Below are 26,830 nucleotides of genomic sequence, written 5' to 3' on the forward strand. Positions count from 1 at the left end.
AAATTCAAAATTCATTCATATCAAGTAGGCCTACTTTTTAGACTGCCGATTAGCGCAGTGGGCAGCGACCCTGCTTTCTGAGTCCAAGGCTGTGGGTTCGATTACCACAACTGGTAAATTTTTTTGTTATTGTTGTTATTTATCTTAATATATATAAATCTCCTGTCACGATGTTTGTCCGCGATGGACTCCTAAACTACTTAACCGATTTAGAATTAAATTGGCACACCGTGAGCAGTCTGGTCCAACTTAAGAGATAGGATAGCTTAGATCTTTAATTATAGTCGCAATTTTATTTTATTGCAAATTATTTGTCTATAATTAATTGACAGTCACATGTTACATCGCTAAGCCTTAATTAGCGTATATATATATACATACTACTATAACCATTTAAGGCTTAGCTAAGGCTTAGCGATACTGAATACTTTAAAAACAAAATCAAACGCAGACGAAGTCGCGGGCAACAGCTAGTATATATATATTTTATAAAAATATTCATCACTCATCTTAGTACCCATAACACATGCTACGTTTACTTTGGGGCTAGATGGCGCTGTGTGAATTGTCGTAGTATATTTATTTATAATTTATTACGTCAAGTCTGCCTATTTGTAGTGAGTCTTCCACCGGTTCCATACAATCAAATAATTAAATGGAACTTATATATTTCACAACTCTAGCATGCACAATTTATACCTCACCACTCAGAAGGTTGTCCTTTATATAATATAAGGATAAACTTCTCGATAGTACCACGTTCAGTGGTGGTTCCAGTTGAATGTCCAGCATATCCAGCAAACAGCGTATTAAAATGACTACTATACGCCGAAATTGACTACTATACGATGTAAATAGAAAATCACCATGCATATGCATGGTGATTTTCTATTTACATCGTACGTAACCTTGGCGAGACCATGTGTAACGCGCTTAAGCTTTATCAAAAAAAAACATGTAATTTTGGATACGTGACATCATGTTTCATAGAGAGGACTCAATAATAAAATATAATGGAATAATATATGGAAACAGCTTACGAAATAAAAATTAACTTATCTATCTATTAAAAATATTAAAGACAAATATAATATGTTATTAATTAGTCATATTTTAAAAAGAATCAACACACTTCTACAGATTTCATCTAACACAACGAGTGGAGTTAATTTATAATGACGCCAATTTGTTGTAAACAAAACTCAATTTTGGTTGCTTAATCTCTTTACAGTACTCAGTGATAAATCGGACCCCGCTTTTCCATTGCATCCCCCGTAGGCCTGCCACCCCTCTACGTTACGTACCGTTTTCGTAACTAGTTTTTGTTGTAATTATTAAACAAGTGACTAATGATAGTATGTTTTTTTTCGACATTTTGAAATATTCATTTAATTATAGCAAAAAGCTCACATTCCAATGCTTTAATTTGAGTAGAGTCAATGTTGAAGCGATATTCGAAGGCTATGATGTGGTCACTAGCTTCATTGATACATCTGTGGCCAGTAGTCTCTTAGTACAAGATTTGTTCGCTCGCTCGAATCGAGGAGTCGTTTTAGTGTACTTATAGAAATACTTGAATATCGAAGTAAATTGAATCTTATCTGCATAAGTTCAAAGCTCAAATTTGCCTACAATTTAGCTCGGGTTTTAAAATCGTTTCTAGAAAATAATTCCGTTTTTATGCTACTTTCTTATCATGGTCAGAAGCTCTATGTTTGCCACAGGTTCAGTGGTAACAATAGAGTTCAGTGTGAGTTCAATGTGAGTAGAAAGTTAGACAACCGCATCCTGACAACAGAACCTCGTGTCCGGGCAATGTGTGGAACAGTGTCCTAAGTCAACCGTATTCAAGAGTTTTATATACAATCAATTGATTACTTACCAATATATTATATAATTTTTAGCTTTACTACTATCAATATAAAATATATAAAAATGACAAACTGCGATCAAGAAGTGTCCTGATAAAATGAATACTTAAATACAATACCTACAAGAACAAAGTAAGCACAAGTTTATAGACGTATTCTTAATTTGACGAGGTGGTAAACACGTGTCATGTCAATATAGTGTGTGTTATGTTCACGCAAGATTATTTGTTTATCTAAGTGATAGATGGGATATTACATTGAATTATAGTAAAATAAAATTCAAAAACAGAATACATACAAATATAACTAAAATAGTTCTAAATCCTTTTCTCCTATCAGAGAGGTCTGTACCCAGCTGTGGGACACTAATAAGCTAACGATGACAATGAAGATACAAACATATCAATTAAGAATATTAATTAATGGTGCTATTTTAAATAATTTGCCGTTGATACATTAGTTTTCACCTTTTCTCCGCGCTATTTATTCTATCCTGTAAAAGTTCATAGTACCTACAGATAGTTTCAAGATTGTTATTGCCTTTTCTTGCCTTATGCCTTATATTATATAACATACTATGTTATATAATTAAATTTCGGAATGCGTACTTATTTTTAGTAGGTACTTACTATTAAATCGAATCATAACAGTTAAGGTGGTAATATTTTTTATATTAGTCCTAGCAAACCTTCCAGAGGGGTCAACATTCCCGCGCGAAACATTGCCTTCATATACAATTTTATAAACTTTTGTTGACAGGTACACATAGTCCCGCGCGTAAATGCGCTAAGCCGCACATACGAAAGAATTTGCTTCTAAAGTTATCAATCCTCGATATTCACGCCGAGAATGTGTTTCCCGCCTATCGATCACGTCACGAAACAAAAAAAACGTATAACACAGTCTATTTTCACAATATAAAGGTTATTACGCAATTTATCTAATAGATCCTATAATATATGTGTATACATAATGCAATATGGAATCGAGATATTTCCTAGTCACACTATCACAAAACACCGTCATCGAATACTTACATCGGCCCCTCGATCGTACTTACTTTCATCGCGAAATAATATATGGCCCGACTGCCTAGAACGAATGCTAGTAAAAATGCTCCAACGTAAGCGACGTAGATTCCTCCTCCGTGAGTTTTTGCTGCCGAGAGCGTGCCGAGGGTGACTCCCAGGGCGATAGTGAGGAATATGAGCGCGAGTACCGCGAAAATGATTCCTCTCACCCGAGCCATTCGCTGTCCCACTGAAGACACTTTCCGGCAATGAGGGCAGCGCACCGGTGCATTTTTCAACAACTGGTACTGCAACAAAATATTTCATTTATGAAATATTTAGTTGTTAAAGAATCATAAACATATTACTCGTTACTCGTTGGCGACTTCCCCGGCGCAACGTTGAGCGCTGTGAGTTTAAGTAGGAGGTCCCAGGTTCGACTCCAAGCAGGGGCAATTTGGAAATTTATAATTTTTGATTTTTTCTTGATCTGATCTGGTGTGAGGCTTGGGCCGGGGCTAGTTATCATCCTACCGACAAAGACGTCCGCTAAGCGATTTAGTGTTCCGGTGCGATGTCGCTGGGAAACCGATTAGGGGTATGACTACCATACTTACCACTTGGTAAGATCGCAGTCAAGGGCTTAGCTTGTTGTGGAAAAAAAAAGTACTTAAATTCTATACGCTGCGTTTGATTGCTTTTCTGATATACGGACTTTTCGTGGTTTAAAAAAAAATACATAATTCATTATTTTGATAATGATTATGATTTTTTATACGTTCGGGAGGGAGAGTAAAACTGAGGGGAACAGCTAGCACTAAATACGTTCATCCTGTTGAAATCGAATAAATTTTTTAATGATGCCTTTGTATAACATTGGTTTCCTAGTAAAAAGAAAAGTGGAACGAAGTCTTAAAAGTGCCACTATACCTAACACCTTCTATGATTTCTTACTGGATATAAAATTGTCCTGTTTTCATTATTTCATGTACAATTTCCATAGTTTAACTTTTATTAAAAAAAAAAAAAAAGTACAATATGGTGCGATAATCACTAATTAGTAGGTATGGTTAAAAAACGTTGAATAAAGTTGGTGGTGGTAAATGGTTGGTTTCTACAATTCGTCATTCGTAACTTCTTGTCAATATCTTCGTAATTCCGAGGAACGTACTTTAAGCTGTAGGTTTGAGCAATTAAGTAGGTACTACTCAAGCGTCGGCATGATAAAATGTATATTATGGCTATACTATTAAGTTGCAATTTAGCTTGATCGTGCGATGTTATTCGTTACTGATACTTAGAACATAGTGTTATAAGGAGGTTGTACTTATGCAGTGTCAACTTTGTGTCAATGCATTCAATGCATGTCAATGGGTAAGGTCACGGATACATATTGACACAATTCTTTAAAATCCAATAAGCTGCTATGTTTAGCGCATTAATCAAACTCTATTACATAATATTATTCAATAATCGTTTAGACTTTAAACGATTAAAAAAATTTTTCATTCCTCTAACAAGTTGGCTCTTTACTGCTATCTCACCTAGTGGTAAGTGATGATGCAGTTACAGTAAGTTCGTCCGGGAGGTATACAACGGGTTCCCTGGGGCATCTAACAAAGCCAACAAGAGGGACATGCCGTGGTGGTTTTTAGATTGGGTACCCCCTTAAGAGGGGGGAGTCCCACATAACTTCCGCCCTGCCCAAGGGTCGGAGCAAGCAATAAAGCTTTTCTAAAACGCCAAAAAAAATGGGTATAGTAAGTTTGAAATTTTAGAGAAAAGTGAATATACATTGGTAGTTAGTTTGATAGATGCAAGCATCTTAACATACTTGTAACAACAGCCTTCAACGCTTTCTGATCTATCTATCGTGCGTGCGTTAGTCAAAAACTCACATATAAGTTATTTCATTTTTTTTTTAATTCCTTACTAGTTTAGTGGTAGGTGATGATGCAGTCTAATATGGTAGTAGGTATATTTGTATAAAACCCACTTTCGGTTTACACGCGTCATGGTACAGGAACACCAAATCGATGGCGACACTTTTGACCACACCAGACCAGAGAAAATGCAGAAATTATAAATTCCCAAATTGCCCTCGTGTGCGTTTTACGCAATTCAAATATCACTTGCTTCGACGGTGAAGGCAAACACTGTGAGGAAACCGGCATAGAGTTCTGCATAAAGTTCTCAAAGGCGTGTGGAGTCCACCAATCCGCACTGGGCCAGCGTGGTGGACTACGGCCTTAAGCCCTTCTCATATGGAGACCCGTGCCCTGTAGTGGGCCGATAATGGGTTGATATGATAATGATGATATATTAAAAAATAATCAATTAACGCTAATATTAATGTGTTCACACTTACATACGAATTTATATAAAGAGATTAAGATAAAAGGTGTTAATGACCGATTTTCGGCGCGGCGAGTTTATGGACCTTGTCTTATAAAGACATTGATTCTATTGGGGATATTATTAGATTTCAAATTTTAGAGTCAAGTGAATGTAGTCATACATCATCCTTGAAAGAACATCCGTCGATAATTTCCTGTCGGGGTTCGAACCCGTGATCTCCCACTTGAAACCACAGTAAATTTGACATTCAAAGATGAAATATTTTTATTTTGACGTTACATTTTATGTGTAATTTTTTGGTTTCTCATGATATATTGACCTGATCTTTCGCGCGTTTTTAGTTAGTCAACAACTCACATATAACATAAACCTGTAGGGCTAGCACAGGGAGGAGACAAAAATTATATCCCCTGACTATATCCCCCGACAGGGGATATAATTGACGTGTTCACCTGCTAAATAACGAGAACATGGAATAGGAGAAGTTAACTCCCGTTTATTATTACACATATATTATTATTTCTACTAGTGCGCCAGTGCTCTGGGAGTTGATAAAGTTGTGGGAGAAGAAACATTTTTATCTTTCATACCCCTGCCCCCAAATCGGTCTCTACGCGACTTCTTACCGGAATACTTAATGGCTTAGCGGCACGTCTTTGTCAGTAATGTAGTAAGTTAACACAACGTGGGCAGTGGGCACTAAATGCACCTCAGTACCTCAAACTTCTTTGACATTAAATAAATATATTACTACATAAATTATGTTGAAAAAGTTTTATATTATAAAACAATCATCACATCAAAACATGTTCGGATGTTTGATAATGTATGGATATTACTGAGATATGTATGTATTAAAAAAACTGTTATAAAATATGTCAAGTCTTTCTAAACAACATTTGTAAAGTGGTTATTAAATGCCAGTTGTTGCCCGCTGTTTCGTACGCGGTTTTTAGATTTTCCATGAATCCTGCGGGAACCGTACATTTTCCCGTAATAAAAAGCTGCATTGACACATAGGCTATCAGCTATGGTGTCAATCCAGGGTACAAACAATCTCCATTTAAAAAGTTTAGTCAAATTGGTTGAGTAGTTTTTGCGTGAAAGAGTAACAAACATGAAACATCCACCCATCCATCTTTACAAACTTTCGCATTTACAATATTGGTTAGATTGTTTGGCAGTGTTTAAATACATATCAATCTGGCATACACTTGATATGTTATCTCAGTTGCTTAAGCAATACTTTCTGAACTGTGAAGTCACAGAATGAATTGATTCCAGATTGTCTAATTGCTTTCTAAAATCAAGGCCCAACAAACTCACAAATCATTCATCTTTAACATAACCAAGATCGAATTCCCATTTGCAAATTTTGCTTATTTTGGGCATAGACATCCTATCATAAACTGGCTACAACTCTGGTGGGGAATATAATAAAAATAATACTCCTATAATAGAGTAGAGTATCTCTACGTGATCAAATCAGAAATGAGGAGATCCGTAGAAGAACTAGAGCGACATAGCTCGGCGAGTTGCGAAGCTGAAGTGGCAATGGGCGGGGCACATAGCTCGGAGAACCGATGGACGTTGGGGTCTTAAGGTGCTAGAATGGCGACCCCGCACCGGTAAACGCAGCGTAGGACGGCCCCAAACGAGGTGGACAGATGACATCAGGCGAGTAGCTGGGAGCCGTTGGAGGCAAGCGGCCCAGGACCGTGCATTGTGGAACTCCCTACAAAAGACCTATGTCCACAGTGGACGTCAATTGGTTGAGATGATGAATACTCCTAACCGTTAGCTTAGCATTATTATTATTATTGTTATAAAATAGATTAAGCAGCTTTGGGCTGATGTGACTATTTAATTTCTTGTGCTTTTTGATGTTTGTCCAGTCTATTCTTAAACTGTGTGGTGACAGCAGATCAGAATACAGCTGTCATCACCACCAGTTGTCTTCTTCCCACGAATGTCGTACGAGGCGACTAAGGTAATATAACGGAGAGTGGGCGGCAGAAATCACGAACCCACCTGTACAAATTGGTGATTACAGTTAGAAGCCTTTAGTCCAGCAATGGACTGTAATAGGTTGTTCATTATGATCATGATGAAAACAAACTTACTAGGAAAGTATCCTGGCAATGTGCACATACAACCCTGCACATGCCAGGCACAGTGGGCACAGGTGGAGTTACTGGCGACGGTGCTAGGTTGATGATCCTCTTGCAGTCCGCACGGGGACATGCTATGCGCTGAGACGAAGACTTGCATATCAGCAGGCAGTTGCAGGGACAACGCACATATTTCTTCCCTGGTGGTGCATTTCTTATCGGCTGTAGTACAAAAAATAAACCACTAAACTATAGATTAATTTTAACAATTGTTATTATAACCATTGTCTTGCTGAAATAGAAAAATAAGTGTGTAATGCATTAAAAATGCACTAAGACTGATTTCCTAGTATTAGTTTGATATTAAATACAAATCTTCAAGAGATTAACACATTTAAACCAAAAAAACTCTTAAACTTTATTGTTAATATATATTACTTTAATTAATTCTGGTAATAAATTTAGCTTCTGTGTTTAGGTTATTGTCTTTAAAACTCAGAAAGCAGTCAGTCAAAATAAGGGATTGACTAAAATTTTTTACATTACAAAGATGCATACAGTAACGGAAAATCCAAGTGTTTTGAATGTTTATTAAATTCTCTTGAAAGCTAAAAAGTATTTTATAGTAGATATTATAATGGTACATACATGCTTAGTAACAACTTCTTTGAAGGACAATATAGTATCCAGTTACACAACAAATAACATAATAAAAGAATATCTAATAGTAGCTATGCAATGTTTAGATGTTATACATTACAAATCATTTTGCATGGTTGAGTGGAATTGAGTTATAACAATGCAAGTTATTTACTTGCAAGTTCAAGCACTGGTTTATATAATGTTCGCTGGTGCTGTTTTTGATGTTCGCAACTCTTTAAAATTATATAATTATATATAAGTGGTCTTAAAGCAGTGCCATCCTTCTTCACCATGTTCTTTATGAAAAGAACAGAACTAATTTTAGACCTTAAAATTAGTTTTGTGTACACAATGAATTCGCACCACTCTACAGGGTACTAAAGTTTATTCTTAACTAAACAAAACAACTGAATCCATTGAAGAAAATAAATAAAAGTTCATATTATTAGTATCATGTCTAGGTGTTTAGTGTTACTAAAGCATATAAAACTCGTAATTGAAATTAATATGTAATCCGGTTTGGCAGGTTGGTAACTTACAGTAGCTTCATTACACTCTGAACATTTGACAACATGCTGTTCCCGTTTGCCAGATATATCTATCATCGCCTGGCAAACGCGACATGTTACCATCGGCAAGCCTGCTTGCTGGTACGGCGGAGGCAGTTCATCAGGCCCAATCGGCGAGATTGTGCTCACGTTTTCCTCATCTGAAAATAATTTAAGCCTCGCGTGAGGTAAATACGCAACAATTGCTAATTTAGGTAACCAATAGACATAGCTCCATTCGCACTATAACAAATTGTTAGTAGACTAGTGATCGGGTAATCTATAGGTACTTTGTTTAGCAACAAAATAATACAAATAAATTCTGGTTGAATCATCAGCTGTCAAAACAACTTAAATCATTATCACTTACCGTCCCTTAAAAGTGGTTGATTTTCACTTTGTCCGTCTCCCATTGTCTTTAAACTAAAGATTTCACAGCACAATTTAACAACTTTGCTCGAATTACGAATCCTAGTACCTACAGAAATTAATGCAACTCCACTCCAGTCTCCACTACAATCACAGAAAAATATCACGAAAACACAGAGATTACACCAACATTGAAATTAAATACAAGACAGAGTTTACTTCTCTGTTTACGTAAGAATCAGAACCTCTGGCGTAGACCACTGATCATATACTTAAAAACAATCACTTAAGTTCTATCCAAACATTCTTCTAGGGCCTGCGGTCTGAGTTCTAATCTATGATCTAGGGCACATGTTACTGTCAGTGTCAGCTGTCATAACATTGCCATGCTTTCATTTTATACCGAAGGTATTTCAGTTTTCGCGATTATTTGAAAATCTTATTATTGAAATGGCTTGTAAACTTCATAGGGTACGATATTACAATCCAAAACCAGTTCAGGTTAACTGTGTTGCATTTAGTAAAAGCAATAAGGTTCTCGCTTTAGCCAGGTACGTTTTGTGTTGTTTGTTTGTTCTAAGCAAGTAAAAATACTTGAGTTTTATGAGAATATATAAGAACAAAATAAAATTTGTAATAATACTTACAGACAAGATGCATCAATTGAGATATGGGACTTAAATTACGCTCCTTACCTTATCAAGTTTATACCAGGCGTAGAGAACACATCAGTTGAAGCACTCGGTTGGGTGGATCAGAGATTGTTATCGACAGGACTTGGTGGTGCGATGGTTGAATGGGATACTGAAAAACTTTGTGTTAAGAATACCGTTATTCTTACTGGTTATGCTGCATGGTGTCTTGATGTAAATTTGACTAATTCTGTTGTGGCAGTTGGAACTGAACAGGGCTACGTTAATTTGTACTCAGTTGAAAATGATGACATTGTTTATAAAAAGTTGTTTGATAAGCAAGAGGGAAGGATAATGTGTTGCAAATTTGACCATACAGGAAATATATTAGTGACAGGTAACATAAGAACTGCATTTAACTTATTATTGCATGTCTTTCAATTTGTCAACAAACTTATGGGCTTAACATTCAGCTTTTAAATTATTCATAAAATGTATGGATAATTTATCTGATTCCCTAGATTTGTGTACCAAAATATTTTTGTCTTCATACAAAAATTCATGTTACCCAGCTATATTACGTCAATATTTTGCTCTTCATCTGGTATAGTCCACATGGCCCACTCATAATGGACATCAATGATTACCTTAGTACTAGTAGAATACAAAGAGTATGCTTACCTAATATTGACAATTTGTACACTACTTTTATCAATTTTAGTAATTCTTTATTGTTTGTTAATTGGTCTTTCTAATTTTTAGGTTCTGTAGATTCTATAAGAGTGTGGAATGTAGAGACAGGGCAAGCAACCTGTCGAATGTCAGTGGCCAGACGTGGCAAGGAAACCATAGTGTGGTGTCTTGCTGTTTTGTCTGATAATACTGTAGTCTCTGGAGACAGTTTAGGACGACTTACTTTCTGGGATAGCAATTTGGGTGATCAGGTAACAATTTTAATAAATTAAAAAAAAACTTAAATTTAATAAAATAGGAATGGGTAAGTGTAAATGTTTGTTTCATTTAAATTAAATAACTGGAGATTAATCTTCAAGATTTCATTTGGTTATCCATACTAAGATTACCTTTGGTTTTGACACACATGTTGCTTGCATTCTGGAGATGGACATAGGAATAGGATAACAAAAGTTCAAGAAAAGCTCCTGTTAAAAGTTACTTGTGAGATTAAAAAATAATGTATTTTTAATCTCTGCATGGCATGGCCACTTAACTTATCCATGCCATTTTGCTTAGACATGAAAAAAGAGACACTAATCAATAAGAAGGACTAGGTTGAATTATTTGATCTCTTAGTATATAATAATATTCAAGAAGTTTAGGTTAAAATTAAATTGCTTATTACCCAAATCACTTGGCTTGATTGTAATATTGAGTATCCTATTGGTACTCTATATTAAGAAATAATGTGCTTCCTGGAGATGGCCATAGGATATATTTTATCACAGGAATGTAAAATGGTCCCTTTCCTTTCTCTGAAAAAACATGCACGAAGTCATAGGCAACAGCTACGTTTTTATAAGATATAATATAATCCTTAGTCCTTAAATTAATTATGTGCCTAGTTAACTGCACTCCTTGTTATTAATAATGTCTATCTGACTTTCAGATAGAATCATACACAACACACAAGCGTGATATATTATCTATAGCAGTGTCAGATGATGAGAAAAGTCTGTACTTCAGTGGAGTAGATCCAGTCATCATGCAGTTTGTCAAAGTGAATAGTGGCTCAGGCAAACAGACTTGTGCAAAGTGGGTCAAAAGTGTGCAGAGGAATATACATGAACACGACGTCAGGTATGCTTTAATTGTACAGTATTGTCCAGTAGACAAAGAAGAAAATAATACCCATTATCTTATCAATCTCAATAGAAAACGATGAGTAACAGGTACAGATGAATATCTTAATTATATTAGTCTTACAGGTCTATTAGTAGTAGTAGTAGAGTATCTATTTCTGAAGTAATTTTAAAAGGACCAGGTGCTAGTAGGCTTTAACTTGAGATTGATTATTTTAATAAATAATATATGTTTATTTTTATTCACCACCTGCCTCTTTTCTTTAGCTGTGTTTTACGCCTTTGGTAGCGATAAGGCCGCCAAATTGTATCCTTTGTGTTCAATTTTTATTTACAATTTTTTTTTTATGTTAATGTTGTGTACAATAAAAGTGTATTCATTCATTCATTCAATATATATTATTGACCTCACAAACAATCAAACTCACTGAAAAGTACAGGTTTCATTATTACAAAACTTATTATACCATCCACATCTAAATTGAATATGCACAATTTGTTCATATTTTAGAAAGATTCAGCTTCCTAAATATCAAACACCATGTGCATAAAACACATGTTACATTAGTGTGTACTTAAAAGTCTCAGCATAACACAATGCAATATATTATTGGCCAAAATTGGTTTAAGCTTTTTTTAAAGGCTCTTTGCTTTGGTCTACACAATGAAATTGAAGCCTGAAACATTATAAAATCGAAATCCAGTGATTGTAACTTTGACCTAAGTTTAGGTCACTATAATTATTTAACATGTAGAAATTGTAGGGCTTACATTGTTACTTATACCCTAAAAAACACTGACTATTTAGACTTTTTAAATGCTTAATTGCTAGCTTATCCTAGGAAAGGATTTATAAAAAACCATATAAATGGGAATGGAAAGTTTTGTTTAAAGTTCATAAGTTTTGTACTAAAAGTCGATTTTTTTAGCTTACTGTTTCTAGTACCATTCTTATTTGACCTATTTATTTGAATTTAAAGTTTTTATGCAACAGAAAAAAAATTAAATTTATAATTTTCTTTTATTTACAGAGCGCTTGTAACACATGATAATAAGCTAATATCTGTTGGAGCAGATGGTTATTTAACAATTTCTAGTTATCCACCTAAATGGGTTACGAGAATACCTCCAATGATTCCATACCCAAGGTCATCTGTTTGTGCTCTGAAAAAAATATTATTATTAAGGTAAGATCTAATAATATACTCAATCACTGGAATAGACAGTGCAATATACATTCAATTGCAAACATTATAATAATATGGATAAAGCTTGAGTTATTCATAATATTATCTGTTATGCTGTCTCTTTCTCTTTTTTACAAAATAGTTTAAAATTACCTAGTTACTTATTTTTAAGTTTGCCTAAACAGATATTTAAAGGTGTAAAATTTTAACAATTTGATTGTTAAAATTTTGTCCATCCTTTGCTTATTGCAAAAATCTAGGCGATTTTATTGCTTCTGATACAAATTATAAACTCAGACTAAACTAATTTAAAGACCTATAAAGTGCCACTATTTATATTATCTACTGAAAAAAAAAAACTATGATTGTCGTCCTGTCAATCAGCGTTATTGATTTTATGCTCTGATGTTTGCCTTACGGGTTACAGGTATAGCAACTATCTTGAAGTCTGGAAGTTAGGTTCATATGCAGTGAACAAAAGTGGAAATGTAATTTTAAATAATATTTCTCATATGAAAAACATCAAGCAAGAAAATAGTAAGAGTCAGATAGAAGAAGATTCTGAAAATATTATTGGTAAAGAATTTGACCAACAAAGTGTAAACCAGAAACAAACTTTAAAACTAACAGAACAGCCAGTGAAACTTGTGTCAATACAAACAAAAGGCAAGAAACAAATTAAATGCTGTGAATTGTCTCCCAGCGGGGAGTTAGTAGTGTATTCTACAGATAGTAGTATCAGAATGCTAAAATTGGAATGTGTAAGTATCCAAATGCCCTTTTTCACTAAACATAGAAATCGCCTAAATCGAATGCCTAATGATTTTGGCTATGTCTGTAGAAAAAACGTTTCACTTTTTCTTAGGTGATAACTACTGGTCAAGGTAGATATAATATAACTAGAAATAGCCTAAAATTACCCATTATTTATGTATTAATATATATAAACCACTGCGGTTTGGTTACCAGTCATAAAATTACGTTTCCTTAGTTTACTCAGCCGGTTCTGCAAAAAACACAAAGAACGCCTAGTCAAACACCCAAACCGTTCACTATTAGTAGCACGCATGAAACGCCTAAAACGAGCTGACGTGCTCGACAATTGACGGACGGTCGAGCGATGGCTTCCCCGTCTGTAACTGCCAATAACTCACCCAGCACATCTGATTATAGTCTCGCGACTGATTGCAGATATTGCACATAATGTGTATTCATTCGATCATTCATTAGATATATAATATAAAAAATAAAAAAGTTTACTATTTTCTTATAAAATTAATTTACGGCAAAGCAACATGACCTACCTAATAGTAAGTGGAAAACCGTCGCCTATTAATGGGTCAACACATCGAAGGGCGTATCTTGAACATGCTGCCCGGTTTCATCATTTCGGTGCCAGAGGCACTTGCAACCATACCCTTTAGACATAAACACAGCATTGCAATATTGCTGCTTTGCGGCAGAAATAAGCATAGTGGTAGTTATTTTTTTATTTATTCAACTACAAGTTAGCCATTGACAGCAACCTCACCTGGTCATAATTTATGATGCATTCTAATATGGTAGTGAGATTGCAGTCAAGGGCTAACTTGTAGTGGAATAAAAAAAAAATGACCTGTGCCCACACCACTTGCGAAAAATACTTTTAAATTATTTTCATAAGTCATACTCGTATTTACGGAACATTACGCCCTTTACTTATTTTTACAGGACGAAGATCAAAGCAACATATCGTTGACGAAAGTCCTAATCAGCGGCATAACATGTTGTGATCGTGTAGCGTTCACTGCTGACTCGAGGACACTGGTAGCTTGTTGTAGTGGAGATCTGAAAATATTGCAAGTAGACCCCGAGGCGGGAGCGACCATAGTACAGACCATAGCCTGTGAAAAATGTGAGTATGGAAAGCAAATGCGGAATGCAAACTTATATACTAGAATTTCGGTGTATCAAAATTTCGTTTTTAAAAAAAAATCTTTCTCTTCAAGTTAGTAGGGGATGATAACGTCCAAGATGGTAGCGTGCTAATCTGTTTAAGTATGCTATAATAATAATATAATAATGAAATTCAAACACCTACATCACATATCAATGTACAAAAAAACTTCTTAAACTCAGAAAACAATTATAACCGCAAACTAAGAATAACCAGTTTCATTAAAATAACTTTAGCATTAATTAGATTAGTTAACAGTAAATTGTGTGAATTAAAAAAAACAACAGAGTAACACCTCAGCTTAATCCTGATGGCCGGTTTACTGCTACAGCGCTGATTTTCCTTGACATCCCGGACTGGCTCGGATTTCTCAACTCAAATTGTACCACCGAATATGTGTCAATTAAATACGTCTTTGTGTTTGAGCCAACAAGGCTCAATTCGAAGAACTTAAAGATATCAGACATCCCATTTCCTTATGTTCTAATTACCGCTTTTAAACCAATTACGTCATAACTAAGCCAAACAATATGAATTTTGACTGAGTTAGTTGAAAGGACTGAGAGTAATAGAGACAGCATCTTATCCCACGAAAACGACCGGTTCCCACGGGATTTGTAAATACCGTTGAAAACGCAAGCTAACAGCGATTAAAATATAAATTAACAATTAATTCCAGACCTGAAAACGAAATCGATATTACACTTAGTAGTGTCTCAAAAAACACCATCAAATACTACGTATGTTGTGGTTGCCGATACTCAGGGGTCTATCGCAGTTTGGATAAAAAAAACTAAGAAATTCGAATTTCACGTAGCACTGCCCAAGTACCGATGCGTGCCCTCTGCTATTACCATCGACAATAAGCATGAAAACCTCATCGTAGTTTATGTGGATCAAAAGGTGAGACATATATCTTTTTATTTTGTATATATCTTTCTTTGTATGACTATTGACTATATCATTAGCCTTACTAAAATTATTATACATGCGAGACCAAATTTTACTTATTGATTTGGACTTGTTTCATGCAGCAACGGAGCAATGATTGACGTGATTTATGGTGTAGAGATAGTTGTTGGGCCGAAAAGGGAGCCTTTTTGTTATAATGTTGTAACCCTCTTATTCTAAAATGGCTAAACGAACCTTGATAAATGGGTTTTGATTGTGAAAATGATGATATGAAAATCTTTAGCAATGGGCCTGTTTTACCTACCGCCATCTTAATTTTTTACCGAAACAGTAGCTACGCAAAACCTTTATTAATAATATCCGGCATTTAGACGGAGAATTCAGTTGAAGTTCATTCATTTGAATGAACGGAGAGTACCATAATACTTTTTATCCCAGAAAAAGAAACAGCTCAAATGTGATCTGTATAATACCGTATCGCGGATGAAGAATGCGGGCGACAGCTAGTATGATATAAGGCCAAGAATAGCACATAGCATGATACAAGTTAATACATTTTCACGGCGCCCTCGCCCTACCTTTCTATTTTAACTGGGTAGCAGTTAAAATAGAAAGGTGGATGAATGGATGAAGCGAGAGATATTATGATAGCTGTGCGTATGCAAAGGGAAGAAAAGAGAAAAGAAAAGAGTAGGCTTTTTATAACTCTTACAAAGTCCTATTCTTAAGTTTTTTTTTTTTATTGGGGATATTTTTCATTTTATATCAACATACTTAGTTATACTATTAGTGCATACCTTGGGCATATCCTGTATGCACGCCACTGCCACAAGGTCACCGCTTCACCTTCCGCTCATAAAATGACATCCTATAGATTATAGAATACCAACTGGTAAACAAGCAAGTAGCCAAATGCAGCAGAGCAGAGCATCATCCGGAATGGAGTAAACGTACGTCGCCCGTCATCTCACTCACCACACACCCTGTTCGCGACGCTCTCGTAATGCAAGACGATGTTTCACTTTGGGTACTCGAGCGAGACGCAGAGGTATGTATTATGTTAGGTCGGATATTCGGATGCATATTTCGTCATCATCATCGCAATGTTCAAACACGACGTCCACTGCTGGTTATATAGACGTCTTTTCTATTGACTCCCAAAAGGCACGACGTCGACTGTTGGTTATATAGATGTCTTTTCTATTGACTCCCAAAAGGCACGACTTCCACTGCTGGTTATATAGACGTCTTTTCTATTGACTCCCAAAAGGCACGATGTCCACTGCTGGTTATATAGACGTCTTTTCTATTGACTCCCAAAAGGCACGACGTCCACTGCTGGTTATATAGACTTATTTTCTATTGACTCCCAAAAGCAACTCCACCAATCTGCACTGCATCAGGCGTAGTGGTCTGCGGGCCCGATTTTCATTGTGGGAGGAGACCCCTGTAGTGGGCTGGTAATGGGTTGATATGATGATGATGATCATTGCAAAAAAATGCACAATTAATTATTTATAAAAAAAAAATTGTGGAATCCTGTTTTTTTTTAAATTAGGTAAATAATTTTGATTTAGTTTCCATACTACTTCCATACTAGCATTCGATTAGTGATGCATTCCCAATTCTCACAGGCACCACAGGATTTATAAAATACTAGCTTACCCAGCCCGCTTCGCCGGGCTAGATTTTGATTTATTTTATTTAAACAATAAACTTACGACATTAAATTTTTAATTTAAGTCTCATAATATATTAAATCATTTATTTCTCTCCGTATTCATTCTCTTCTCGAGCGGGTGAAGATCATTATCTACACCCATGTACACCCAACAATAGAATATCATCATAGTAAATAAAAGCTGTATTTGACAATTCAAAAATAGGAGTGCTCCGATCGTCACCAAACTTTACAGGATTACTCGCCAGGTCAATCCGGACATTCGGAGCCTATACGGAACATTTTAAAAGAACTATCCTGAAATGCGATTTTGTTATAAAAATAAAATCTTCCCCTTGCCCTTTATGTTCTTGTGTTTAAAAACACAATTACCCCATCTACCTGGTCCAATTGTGTTTTCAAACCATCAAATTTCATCTAAATCGGCCCAGCCGTTACGCGGCGTTAGGTTACAAACACACGTACAGAAGTGTTATATATATCAATATATGCTTATAAAATTTTAGAATGATGATGAAGAACAGCAGCCAGCGCCTAAAAAAAAGCAAAACTGGTCTTTTAAATCGAAAAAAAATAAAGGACTACGCATTATTCCGCTCAAGGTTTGTTTCTTTCTTACATTACAAGTTATAATATCAAAGACTATTGAGCCTATTGAACTTACCGAATTAATTATGATATTTTTAGTTGTATCCACTGTTTAAGACCCCAGTGTTTTACCTGAAAAAAACGGCCTACAAATTTTCTTTTTTTTTAAGACATTGCCTTGTTGATCGTTAAAGGAAATGGGCGCAATTGAGACCTGTTTTTTTTCATTTCAGTATTTAAGTGGATTCCACTGGCTGGGAGACGATGAAGCGGTGGCGTTGGAAATTCTGCCCGAAAATATAGTTTCACAGTTACCACCTGTTATAGCGACTAAGAAACACGCATTGTAATAGAATCAAATAAAAAAAAAATTATGTACACGCGTTAGAAGTTATACTTCTTTGGCGTAACAAAATAAAAATCTTTTCAAAAATTTTATCTTTTGCCTTATTCTACGTTTTTTGAAAAAACGACACTAACAATAGATAAAAGATATTGTTTTAATTATTGAGTCAACTGTCAACCTTTTCTAGAAAAACTAAAATGTTGACTATAGCGAACTTCATGGTGTCGGGTTTTTGTGACGGTGTAAAACGCGCGCATCGTAAAAATTTACTCTCACCATTTTTCCCAGGCGCGCCAAAAAAAGTAGCTTCAGAAATATAAAACACTTCTTTTCATAATTTACTCTTTTATTTATTGCCACAGCTTCAACTTTCTTGATGATAAAAGTTCCTATCGTTTATTTTATCTAATGGAAATGAGCTTATACAGAGCTGCTGCGGTTCTGCCCACATCTCGTCCTTGATTTCGAATCGCGCTCGCGGCAGTTTGTACGATATTGGATCTCCTTCCACGCTCCTGTAATATTTTTATTATATTTGTCATCACCATCATCGTTATAATCATCTCCATCATTAAACATTAACTAGACTGTGAGATGGTGATAACAAAAAAAAAACCTGGCTATATTTTTTGTGGGCTCTTCTTATACCAGGCCGCGTTTGAAACCCTCCTTGCTTTAGTTTTTAGTTAATGAATACAGTTATCACTATCACCTAATATTTGTGTTAACATGTTTAATGTAAGGACGCTTCATAAGTGCCTGCGATAAGGTCTACATGAATAAATATTTTTGAATTTGAATTTATCAGGGTTCACTCTCACACGAGAATTTAATTTTGAAACATAGACCCGTCACGCTGTTTCAATGCGGGTTGGTGGGCCGTTTTTCTTACAAAGGAATGCCTGCTAGTCGGGCTCAAATTCTATCAGTTTAGAAATTTCGATCTGTTTTTTTATCAGCAAGAAGCAAACAAAAACGTTGTGAGTGGAAATCTGTACAAAAGACCATTGTCAAGCGTGGTGTCCTATGGTTTTGGTGATGATGATGAAGAAGATGTTAATGATTTTAAACATAAATATGCGATATCTCCTATCGTCCTAGGTAAATGTATGTAAGATTGAGGTAAAAGCTAAAAACACTATAAAAATATATTATTGTATTTAGTGACGTCAGTCTTAATGACGACGACCGACCTGTTGATACGAGTACCTCCTGTCATGTTTTACGTTACTCATTACAGCTTCGATCATAAGCGAAAAAACTATGAGTATATAAGTTCAAGGTAAATAATTGTTAACAAAACATACCCTAGGAATACCATTGTCTGCTTATAAGGGTCGTATATTTGTCCGGGCGGTAATGGTGGACGGATGGGGTAGTCACGAACAGTTTTCACTTGTGGTCCGAATCCCTCTAAACCACACAGTGCTCGACGGCCTATTACACCTGAAATCAATAAGTGATACACGTGATCCTTCACTAAATTATAGGCACCTACGTACAGTTCGACTCCTGGGTTGTTAGTTCTAGCTTATACCGCTTTACGATGTGGGGCGTGGACTATTAATTAGGACATGGCAGTCATATCAAACTGTGACAAACATGTGAGTCAATTTCAACGCAATATCCTACCGGAATACGAAATCACTTAACGGCATGTCTTTGTCGGTAGGGGTAACTAGCCACAGCTACCAGAGAAAATTATAATTGAGTACAATTTTTGTTACTACAATATACTATAAATAGCCATTCAACCCCAAATTGGATTTACATTGACGATCCCTTACCTCCCTTTAAGAAATAGATATACATTTTCTTGTTCAATTTTAAGTTAAGAGATAGGCATACCTTAATTTTCCATTGCGAGTTAGCGAGCGCAGGTAAGTTATTAGCTCACATCAGGTAATATTTAGTGTCAGGTTCGGTTAGATTTCGGAGCAGCTGATTTCAATAGACGCAAAGAGTTGTAGATATCATAATAAGGGTAACGGATATTCATAGGATACCGACCTAATCTGAAAGGCACAAGTTAGTCTCGTTTCCAAGAATTCGCTTCTATAACATTTAAGTTATTACCGGCACTGGTGAGCGGAAGTGGTAAAGACGAAGGTTTAACAACGACGGAAATCTCTTTTTCCGGTTTGCAGCTCACGGATCGAACGGCTGCTCGATACTCATCCAGAGACATACCTAAGAAAACAGTACACAGTGGTGAGTTTTGAAATAGAATGTTTCCCCATAAGTATATCTAAGTTTGTATTTTTTAAACGCTCCAGTAAGAAAAAACTCATAAAGGTAGGTACATGATACTGGAAGCAACATAACTAAAGTCAATATTGCGTTTAGTGGGCGCCACATTGAATTAGAACAAAGAAAAAAAAACGATTCTTAGTATTTGAACTGTCAGTAACAGCTGATACCTCCTAACTATGCTAAGTATATATTATAATTATTTTGCTATGAGTGTCTTCTCATATGGATCCTATGTTAGAAGAAAGAAATTACACGCGTATAAATAAGAACCTACCCATGCTCAGGGCTTCTTCTTCTTGTACCTCGCGTACCCGAGTCAAGAAATCCCATCGTTGATGCCAAAGACGTGCAGCGTGCTTCTCTTTTTTGCTAACCGATTTTCTGAAAACAATTTCATATCATCCCATTACCGGCCCACTACAGGGCACAGGTCTCTACTCCGGATGAAAAAGTTGAGGACGCATTCCACAGCGCTGATCAAGTGCAGTTTGGTATCTAGACTTTACAGGGCTTTGAAAACTTGGAGAATTCTCAGGCATGCAGGTTTCTTAATGTTATTTATTTATTGCTTTAGCAAGTGATAAGAATTCAATTTCTTATTACTGAGCATTAAGGGGTTCGTGCCGGAATACCCATGAAAGGAAGGCTGAAGTCGTGACCAATCCGATATTACCCTTTATATTACCTACTAACTGTAGGTAATTTCAAATTTGTATGCAATGCCATTAAGGTATCTCACTAAATTAAATGATTCACAAAGGTGTTACATTGTTATTTAAATATATTATACTTTAAAGTGGGAGTAATAAAAAGTTTAACTAGAATAACCTATAAGACAAAGCAAATGTTTAATTTGGTAACAATTCTTACAGAATTCCTTGCGCTTTGACGGGATCACTAGATGGTTCTCTGCGAACGCCAATGCCGGCTGTAGGGGCCTGATTTGTATTTTCCATTGAAAATAATCACTAGACATTAATATTATCCTTTCTTCCAGTGATTTATTATTGAAAGTATCTTATTATGCGTAAATGCTAGCTTTGTTTGTCATGGTAACCAGAGCTAGGTCGGAATTGATCAAGCGCGTTTCAAACAATGATCTTAAGTTGGCAAAGTGCCTCCCATATCAATACTACAAGGTGTAAATACACTTTTATTGCACACCTAACAAAAATGCAAAAACAACACAACATACCGTATACAATTTGGCGGCCTTATAACTATTTAGCGAACTCTTCCAAGCATCCAATGGCGTCGAAAACACAAGTACAAAAGAAAATATTATTAATGTCCTAAAAAGCTTGGTAGGTTGTTGGAATGCTATCTACTCCAAAAACGTAAAGGTATATTCTCTCCAGCTGCCTCGAGATTTTAATTTGAAAGAGTGTCATGTTGGTTAGGTCGGTTATGTAAATGGTAATGGTCTTATGAATGTCTTCAAAGATAAGTTGTCTGGATTTTCAACAGTTTACCATTAGTTGTATTATTGCTAGGTTGAGTAAAAACAAACAAATATTCTTTATTCATGTGGGCCTATCACAGGCACTTATGTAGCGTTCATACATATATGTTTACAATATTGTGTAATGTTGATAGTTTCGTTCGACAACTTAAACCTAAAGCTACGAGGGTTACAAATGCGCATGGTCTATGAAAAGCCCACAACAAACTTAGCCAAATTTTTTTGATGCTATGAAGTTAGATCAATTCACACCCAAGCTTTTTATCGTTTAAATAATCCTTAACATTTAATTAATTAATTTTCCTTAATTTCTCTTTACGCTTACGTTTTATATAAACTCGTTGAGAGACATCTTAAAAACTTCATTCGGTAAAAGCAGTAGTAAAAAAATTGCCAAAGATATGTTATTATGATGATCTCGTTAACAGTGCCAGTAGTGGAATTGCGTTACTTAGTAATGCAAACCACAAGGCAAGTACACCGCTTCGTGGTCGATGGTTATTCGTAGGACGCTCTACGCGGTAACGCATTGGCCGCTACGGTAAATTGAATTGAAACTGCGCAAGTTCTGTGGTGCCTATACAATTCAACCGTCGCGTTATGTAGAATGCTATTTAGACTAGGACGTCCTCTGTACAAAGTCTTTGAAACTTCGCCGTTGTAATTATTTAACCTCTGCTATTGAATGAAAGTCTACGATGAATCATATTTATATTTTAGTTTTTTTCCAAAGGCCTAGTAGATACAACGTAAATCAGTGTGGCATTTTAACCATGCATTAATATTAAGTTTATACATTAAATATCACTAGCTTTAGCGGTAAAAGAAAATATTGTGTAGAAACCTGCATGCGAGGAGTCTTTTATGCACGGAATCTGTGTTGGTAACTGAATAGGGGATCAATGTGATAGGTTAGGAAGATGCCAATTCGTTATTTACCACCTGATCCTCTGGTCAAAGGCAGCATAGTGAAACCTAAACCTTCCGTCTTAATATAGAGAATCCTGTGTTAATATATAGTTTTTTTATCATCCGAGACTTTGTGTACGAGGCTTCGAGTTGCTTAGTAACATAACACCATGCAGGGTGTTACGGTATGAATAGGCAAAATGACTAATTAAAAAAAAACTGCTCTATGATGTTCGGAAGAATAGTATAAATATAACTATCTTTATCTACTATTCTATTTATCTACCTAAAAAATATTTTATTTCCGGCGAAAACGTTCGTAGAGTGTCATAGCCGTACTCGTGAGGCAAATTAGTGCTTTAGAAAGACCTCGTTCCATAGCTAAAGAGCATTTCATTTAGATATTGTTAAAAAAATACTTAGCAACTGATAGTTTGAAATCACAAAACACTTGATACACGCAGAGATTATCGAAGTTCAAGCGGTAAAACACTATGTTCATATTGAAGTGACGTCATAATTTTGAATTCGGCGTTTCACCTGTCATGATCGCTAGAATGTGCAGTTTTATCTATTGAAAATAAACACCAAACTCACTTCGAATATAAATAAAAATACGTTTTCATAAACATATATTATTAGATACTCGTAAATACAATATTTTCTCTGTTTCTGTCAGCATGCCTTATCTGGTTATAATAGATCTTGATATTTAACTGTGTAATTTTTCTATTTTACTACAAATAATATTACAGTTAAGATGATAGTGTCCTTACCTGTTAGGGGTATGGCAGTGGTATTAAAATCCAACCAGTTTATAAGCGGCATCGCATCTAAACGCTTAAACGTTTTCCGGCACGTCTTTGTCGTTAGGGTCACAGCTGAAGCCAGACCAGACCAGACCAGAAAAAATTGAGATCGATATTGAACAGCTTCTGCCGTGTACCATAGCCAAAACCAAAGCGCCAGGGATGTCGCCTTTATTCATAACGTTTAATATGTACTAGAAAACAAATCCTTTACAGATATACAGTCAGTAATCTATCTTATCAGGGTTTCCTTTTTCCATCATAGGGTATTAAATCATAAAATGTTGTTTGACCAACGTAATAATTTCATATAGCAATTTTCCCACACAACCCTCACGTAATAAAATATACTGTGACCCAATTTTGCAGGAGCCGCTGAAGTGGAAAGGTCGTAATTCTTTCGGTGTGATCTCATAAAGTATCGTAAACTTATCCGACTGCCGACGCGCGGTGTCTAGACTAAACTCCACTATAAGTCAACGTATAATATTATGTATAAGATACAACTACATTTTCCATAGCTTTAGTCTTCAATTTTAAATTACAACAACACATAACGCTAATCCTATAGGTATAGAAGTGGTCATAGCCTAGTGGTTAGGTTAGGTTTCACTTTCGAATTCGAAAAGTTATGTGCGTTTGAAGCAATTAAAATATCACTTGCTGTAACGGTGAAGGAAAACATCGTGAGGAAACCTGCATGCCTGATTGTTCTTCATAAAGTCCTCAAAGGCGTATGAAGGCTTGAAGCACACCAATCTGCACTGGACTAGCGTGGTGGGCTATCGCCTAAGCTCCTTTTCATTGCAGAAGATCCATGCCGTCGATCGGTAATGGGTATGGCTATGATAAATGACATCCGGTTGGCGCAATGGGCAGCGACCCTGCTTTTTGCGTCCAAGGCCGTGGGTTCGATTCCCACAAATGGAAAAATATTTGTGTGATGAACATGAATATTTTTCAATGTATCTGTGTGTGTTTATGTTCAGTATTATATTCATAAAAATATTCATCAGCTATCTTAGTACCCATAACACAAGCTACGCTCACTTTGGGGCTAGATGGCGATGTGTGTATTTTTGTAGTATATATTAATTTATTTAATAAGAAAACTTGTCTTTTAAGGTAGGTGTATGCATCTAATTCATCATTCTAATAAAACTATGTGTAATGGTACTCGAGTAAAAGCCTATAGACTGATTTTAAATTCAATAATGACCCTATTCTTTGAAAGCCGATTATAAATCTGATTTGGAGTTACATAATTGCTTTATAATTTTAACCCAGATTACGATTGAAATGCCCATTAGCTTTAACCAACCAAAACGCACTTTGAAAAGTTCATCGGAGTAATACATAATTTTCTTGTTGCTAATTTCATATTAAATTTACGAAATAAGTGGCATTAAATTATATTTTTGCTGTCAGCAATTTCAGTTTGCAGTTAACAGCAATTTCACGTTAGTGCATACGGCATTAAAAATAGTGTTTCACACGTTATTTTTTTGATGAAATTAATATCATAGAACAGTAGCATATTAAATCAATGACATAGCAATGTAAAGGACTACGCATCCCTTTTCCACTAACTTAAAAAACATAGTCGAATTTAGAGACTATATGTTTTTTTTTCGTAGTATATTTGTTACTCGATTACTCCGCCGATATATATGGAGAAATCGAGAGAAATGTTCAAATATTATAGGCGCACCTATATGAGTATTTTTTAAAGGAAATCGTCACCATATTCTTTCGAAATACACCATGTGGTCAAGTGGAAATAACGATGGATGACATTTAGATATTATAATTTAGATAGCAAACTATCCACTTAGAGGAGTGAAAAAGATTTTTGATATGAGTACTTTCCTTATTAGGTACTATAAATTTAGTAATTTTACCTTTTCTTGGCACCGACTTAAAAATGTTGTAGTATATATTTATTTCTTGTCTGGTTAACAAACTAGGATTTGTATTGTCAAAAGAAATTTTACAGAAACATTCGGTTACCACAAAATCCCACAGTGCTACAATTTGCTCAATTTATTATACCGGTTTTTAGTTACGGCTTGTTTAATTTGTATAAAATAAATGATGATTTTTTTTTTATATTGATCGATCAATAGATTCTCAAACTTTAAAAAAATCACGCGATACCTACGCCATTTGATCTTTTCTTAGGGCAAAGTTAATAATAAAGATACAATGTAACCTACTTCTATAAAAGCTGCTGAGGCATAAAGGGCGTATAATTTTCCCGGCGTGATCAAACAAAGTGCGTTAGGCTTACCCGCCCGCCCACGCGTCTAGACTGCCGCACCTAGGTACTTAAATGATATTATGTACACCGACATAATATATTAAACGAAACTATGTCGAGATCGTTATACAAGATTCTATATTTTTGCTTCAATAGAAACTTAACTTATTGTGAAAACAAGCTGCAAAACGTAGTATCGTACCTTCAATAAATTATTGAATACTAGCATCGCCACTAAACTGTACCATCATCATTGAAAACTTACAAAGAAGGTAATCTCAGACTATTTATTTCTTCTAAAGTTCATTTGTTATTTGTTAATTCAACAAAATAGTACCAAGCAATAGTAATCGATGGAGAACCGTCAATAAAATAGCAAAACTATAACGTGATTACTTCCGTCAATGAAGAACTATATTTTCCGCCCGCCCCCGCGTCTAGACCGCCCTATTAACAATCCAGTCGCGCGTAAACCCAACCCGTCGAACTTCATTCGGCTTGTCTGATCTTTTCAATGGTCGAAATGCCTATCTATACCTACGAAAATGGACACTTTGTACTCATCAGTTTCCTCAGCTACATCGCCGCTGTGCATAGTCTTACATTCTCATAGAAGAGAGATAGAGAGGGAGGGAGAGAGAGAGAGAGAGAGAGAGAGAGAGAGAGAGAGAGAGAGAAAGAGAGAGTGAGGGAGACAGAATTATAGCATTCGACTACCCACCACGCTGGTCCGTTGTGGAGTGGCAGGATTTGACGATTATTATCACATGCGAGTAATAATTAACGTGACCGGCAGCTTTACGTGCTCTTCGAAGTAAGGGCAAAGTCAAATCCTTTGCTCCGCGTTGTTACTGGAAATCACTCACAGAAAGTCACAACACCAAACAATTGTTTGATCCGTAGTAGAAACATGCTAACCTAACGCAGAACCTTAAGGCAGATTTATTTAGTAGCTATTAAAACGAAGTAAATAAATATTATCGCATACTTATATTATAAATGCAAATTGTTATTTGTAAGTTATCTGTTGCTGCTCTGATATAGGCTTATTCACAACAAGGATATTAATGAAATTTAGCACCCTGGAGATGGCCATTACCCACTTATACTTTTTATATTGGAATAGCAG

The 26,830-nt window shown here is 35.6% G+C and overlaps 3 protein-coding genes across 3 annotated transcripts; 1 reads left to right on the forward strand and 2 right to left on the reverse strand.

The window, feature by feature from the left end:
* Nucleotides 1-877: 877 nt before the first annotated feature.
* On the reverse strand, nucleotides 878-9,087 carry LOC120630497 (type 1 phosphatidylinositol 4,5-bisphosphate 4-phosphatase). Its single transcript, XM_039899743.1, has 4 exons — nucleotides 8,911-9,087; nucleotides 8,532-8,701; nucleotides 7,363-7,572; nucleotides 878-3,189 (listed from the first exon to the last, which is right to left on the reverse strand). The coding sequence occupies exons 1-4, from the start codon at nucleotides 8,951-8,953 to the stop codon at nucleotides 2,905-2,907; spliced, it is 708 nt and encodes a 235-aa protein (XP_039755677.1). The 5' UTR covers nucleotides 8,954-9,087; the 3' UTR covers nucleotides 878-2,904.
* Nucleotides 9,088-9,282: 195 nt separating this feature from the next.
* On the forward strand, nucleotides 9,283-18,022 carry LOC120630530 (U3 small nucleolar RNA-associated protein 4 homolog). Its single transcript, XM_039899780.1, has 11 exons — nucleotides 9,283-9,460; nucleotides 9,559-9,938; nucleotides 10,304-10,485; nucleotides 11,166-11,356; nucleotides 12,390-12,545; nucleotides 12,973-13,306; nucleotides 14,256-14,439; nucleotides 15,161-15,384; nucleotides 16,268-16,441; nucleotides 17,581-17,676; nucleotides 17,896-18,022. The coding sequence occupies exons 1-11, from the start codon at nucleotides 9,360-9,362 to the stop codon at nucleotides 18,010-18,012; spliced, it is 2,139 nt and encodes a 712-aa protein (XP_039755714.1). The 5' UTR covers nucleotides 9,283-9,359; the 3' UTR covers nucleotides 18,013-18,022.
* LOC120630531 lies at nucleotides 16,540-21,217 on the reverse strand. The gene is made up of 6 exons (XM_039899782.1): nucleotides 21,132-21,217; nucleotides 20,536-20,642; nucleotides 20,085-20,198; nucleotides 19,316-19,454; nucleotides 18,419-18,523; nucleotides 16,540-16,713 (listed from the first exon to the last, which is right to left on the reverse strand). The coding sequence occupies exons 1-6, from the start codon at nucleotides 21,215-21,217 to the stop codon at nucleotides 16,683-16,685; spliced, it is 582 nt and encodes a 193-aa protein (XP_039755716.1). The 3' UTR covers nucleotides 16,540-16,682.
* Nucleotides 21,218-26,830: the final 5,613 nt, after the last annotated feature.

This window comes from Pararge aegeria, chromosome 16, assembly GCF_905163445.1.
Source record: "Pararge aegeria chromosome 16, ilParAegt1.1, whole genome shotgun sequence".
Lineage (NCBI taxonomy): Eukaryota > Metazoa > Arthropoda > Insecta > Lepidoptera > Nymphalidae > Pararge > Pararge aegeria.

Bases quoted from the DNA above. Each gene is read 5' to 3' on its own strand.
- LOC120630531 (XM_039899782.1), bottom strand. From the start codon at position 21,217: ATGGAAAATACAAATCAGGCCCCTACAGCCGGCATTGGCGTTCGCAGA. The intron at 19,455-20,084 runs GTAATAACTTAA...TATTGATTTCAG, and splicing joins ACTTCCGCTCACCAGTGCCG to GTGTAATAGGCCGTCGAGCA. The intron at 18,524-19,315 runs GTATGTTTTGTT...AAAATATTACAG, and splicing joins CAGACAATGGTATTCCTAGG to GAGCGTGGAAGGAGATCCAA.
- LOC120630497 (XM_039899743.1), bottom strand. From the start codon at position 8,953: ATGGGAGACGGACAAAGTGAAAATCAACCACTTTTAAGGGACG. The intron at 8,702-8,910 runs GTAAGTGATAAT...AATTATTTTCAG, and splicing joins TCAACCACTTTTAAGGGACG to ATGAGGAAAACGTGAGCACA. The intron at 3,190-7,362 runs GTAAGTTTGTTT...ATTTTGTTGCAG, and splicing joins ATTGCCAGGATACTTTCCTA to TACCAGTTGTTGAAAAATGC.
- LOC120630530 (XM_039899780.1), top strand. From the start codon at position 9,360: ATGGCTTGTAAACTTCATAGGGTACGATATTACAATCCAAAACCAGTT. The intron at 11,357-12,389 runs GTATGCTTTAAT...TTTTATTTACAG, and splicing joins ATACATGAACACGACGTCAG to AGCGCTTGTAACACATGATA. The intron at 15,385-16,267 runs GTGAGACATATA...GACATCCTATAG, and splicing joins TAGTTTATGTGGATCAAAAG to ATTATAGAATACCAACTGGT.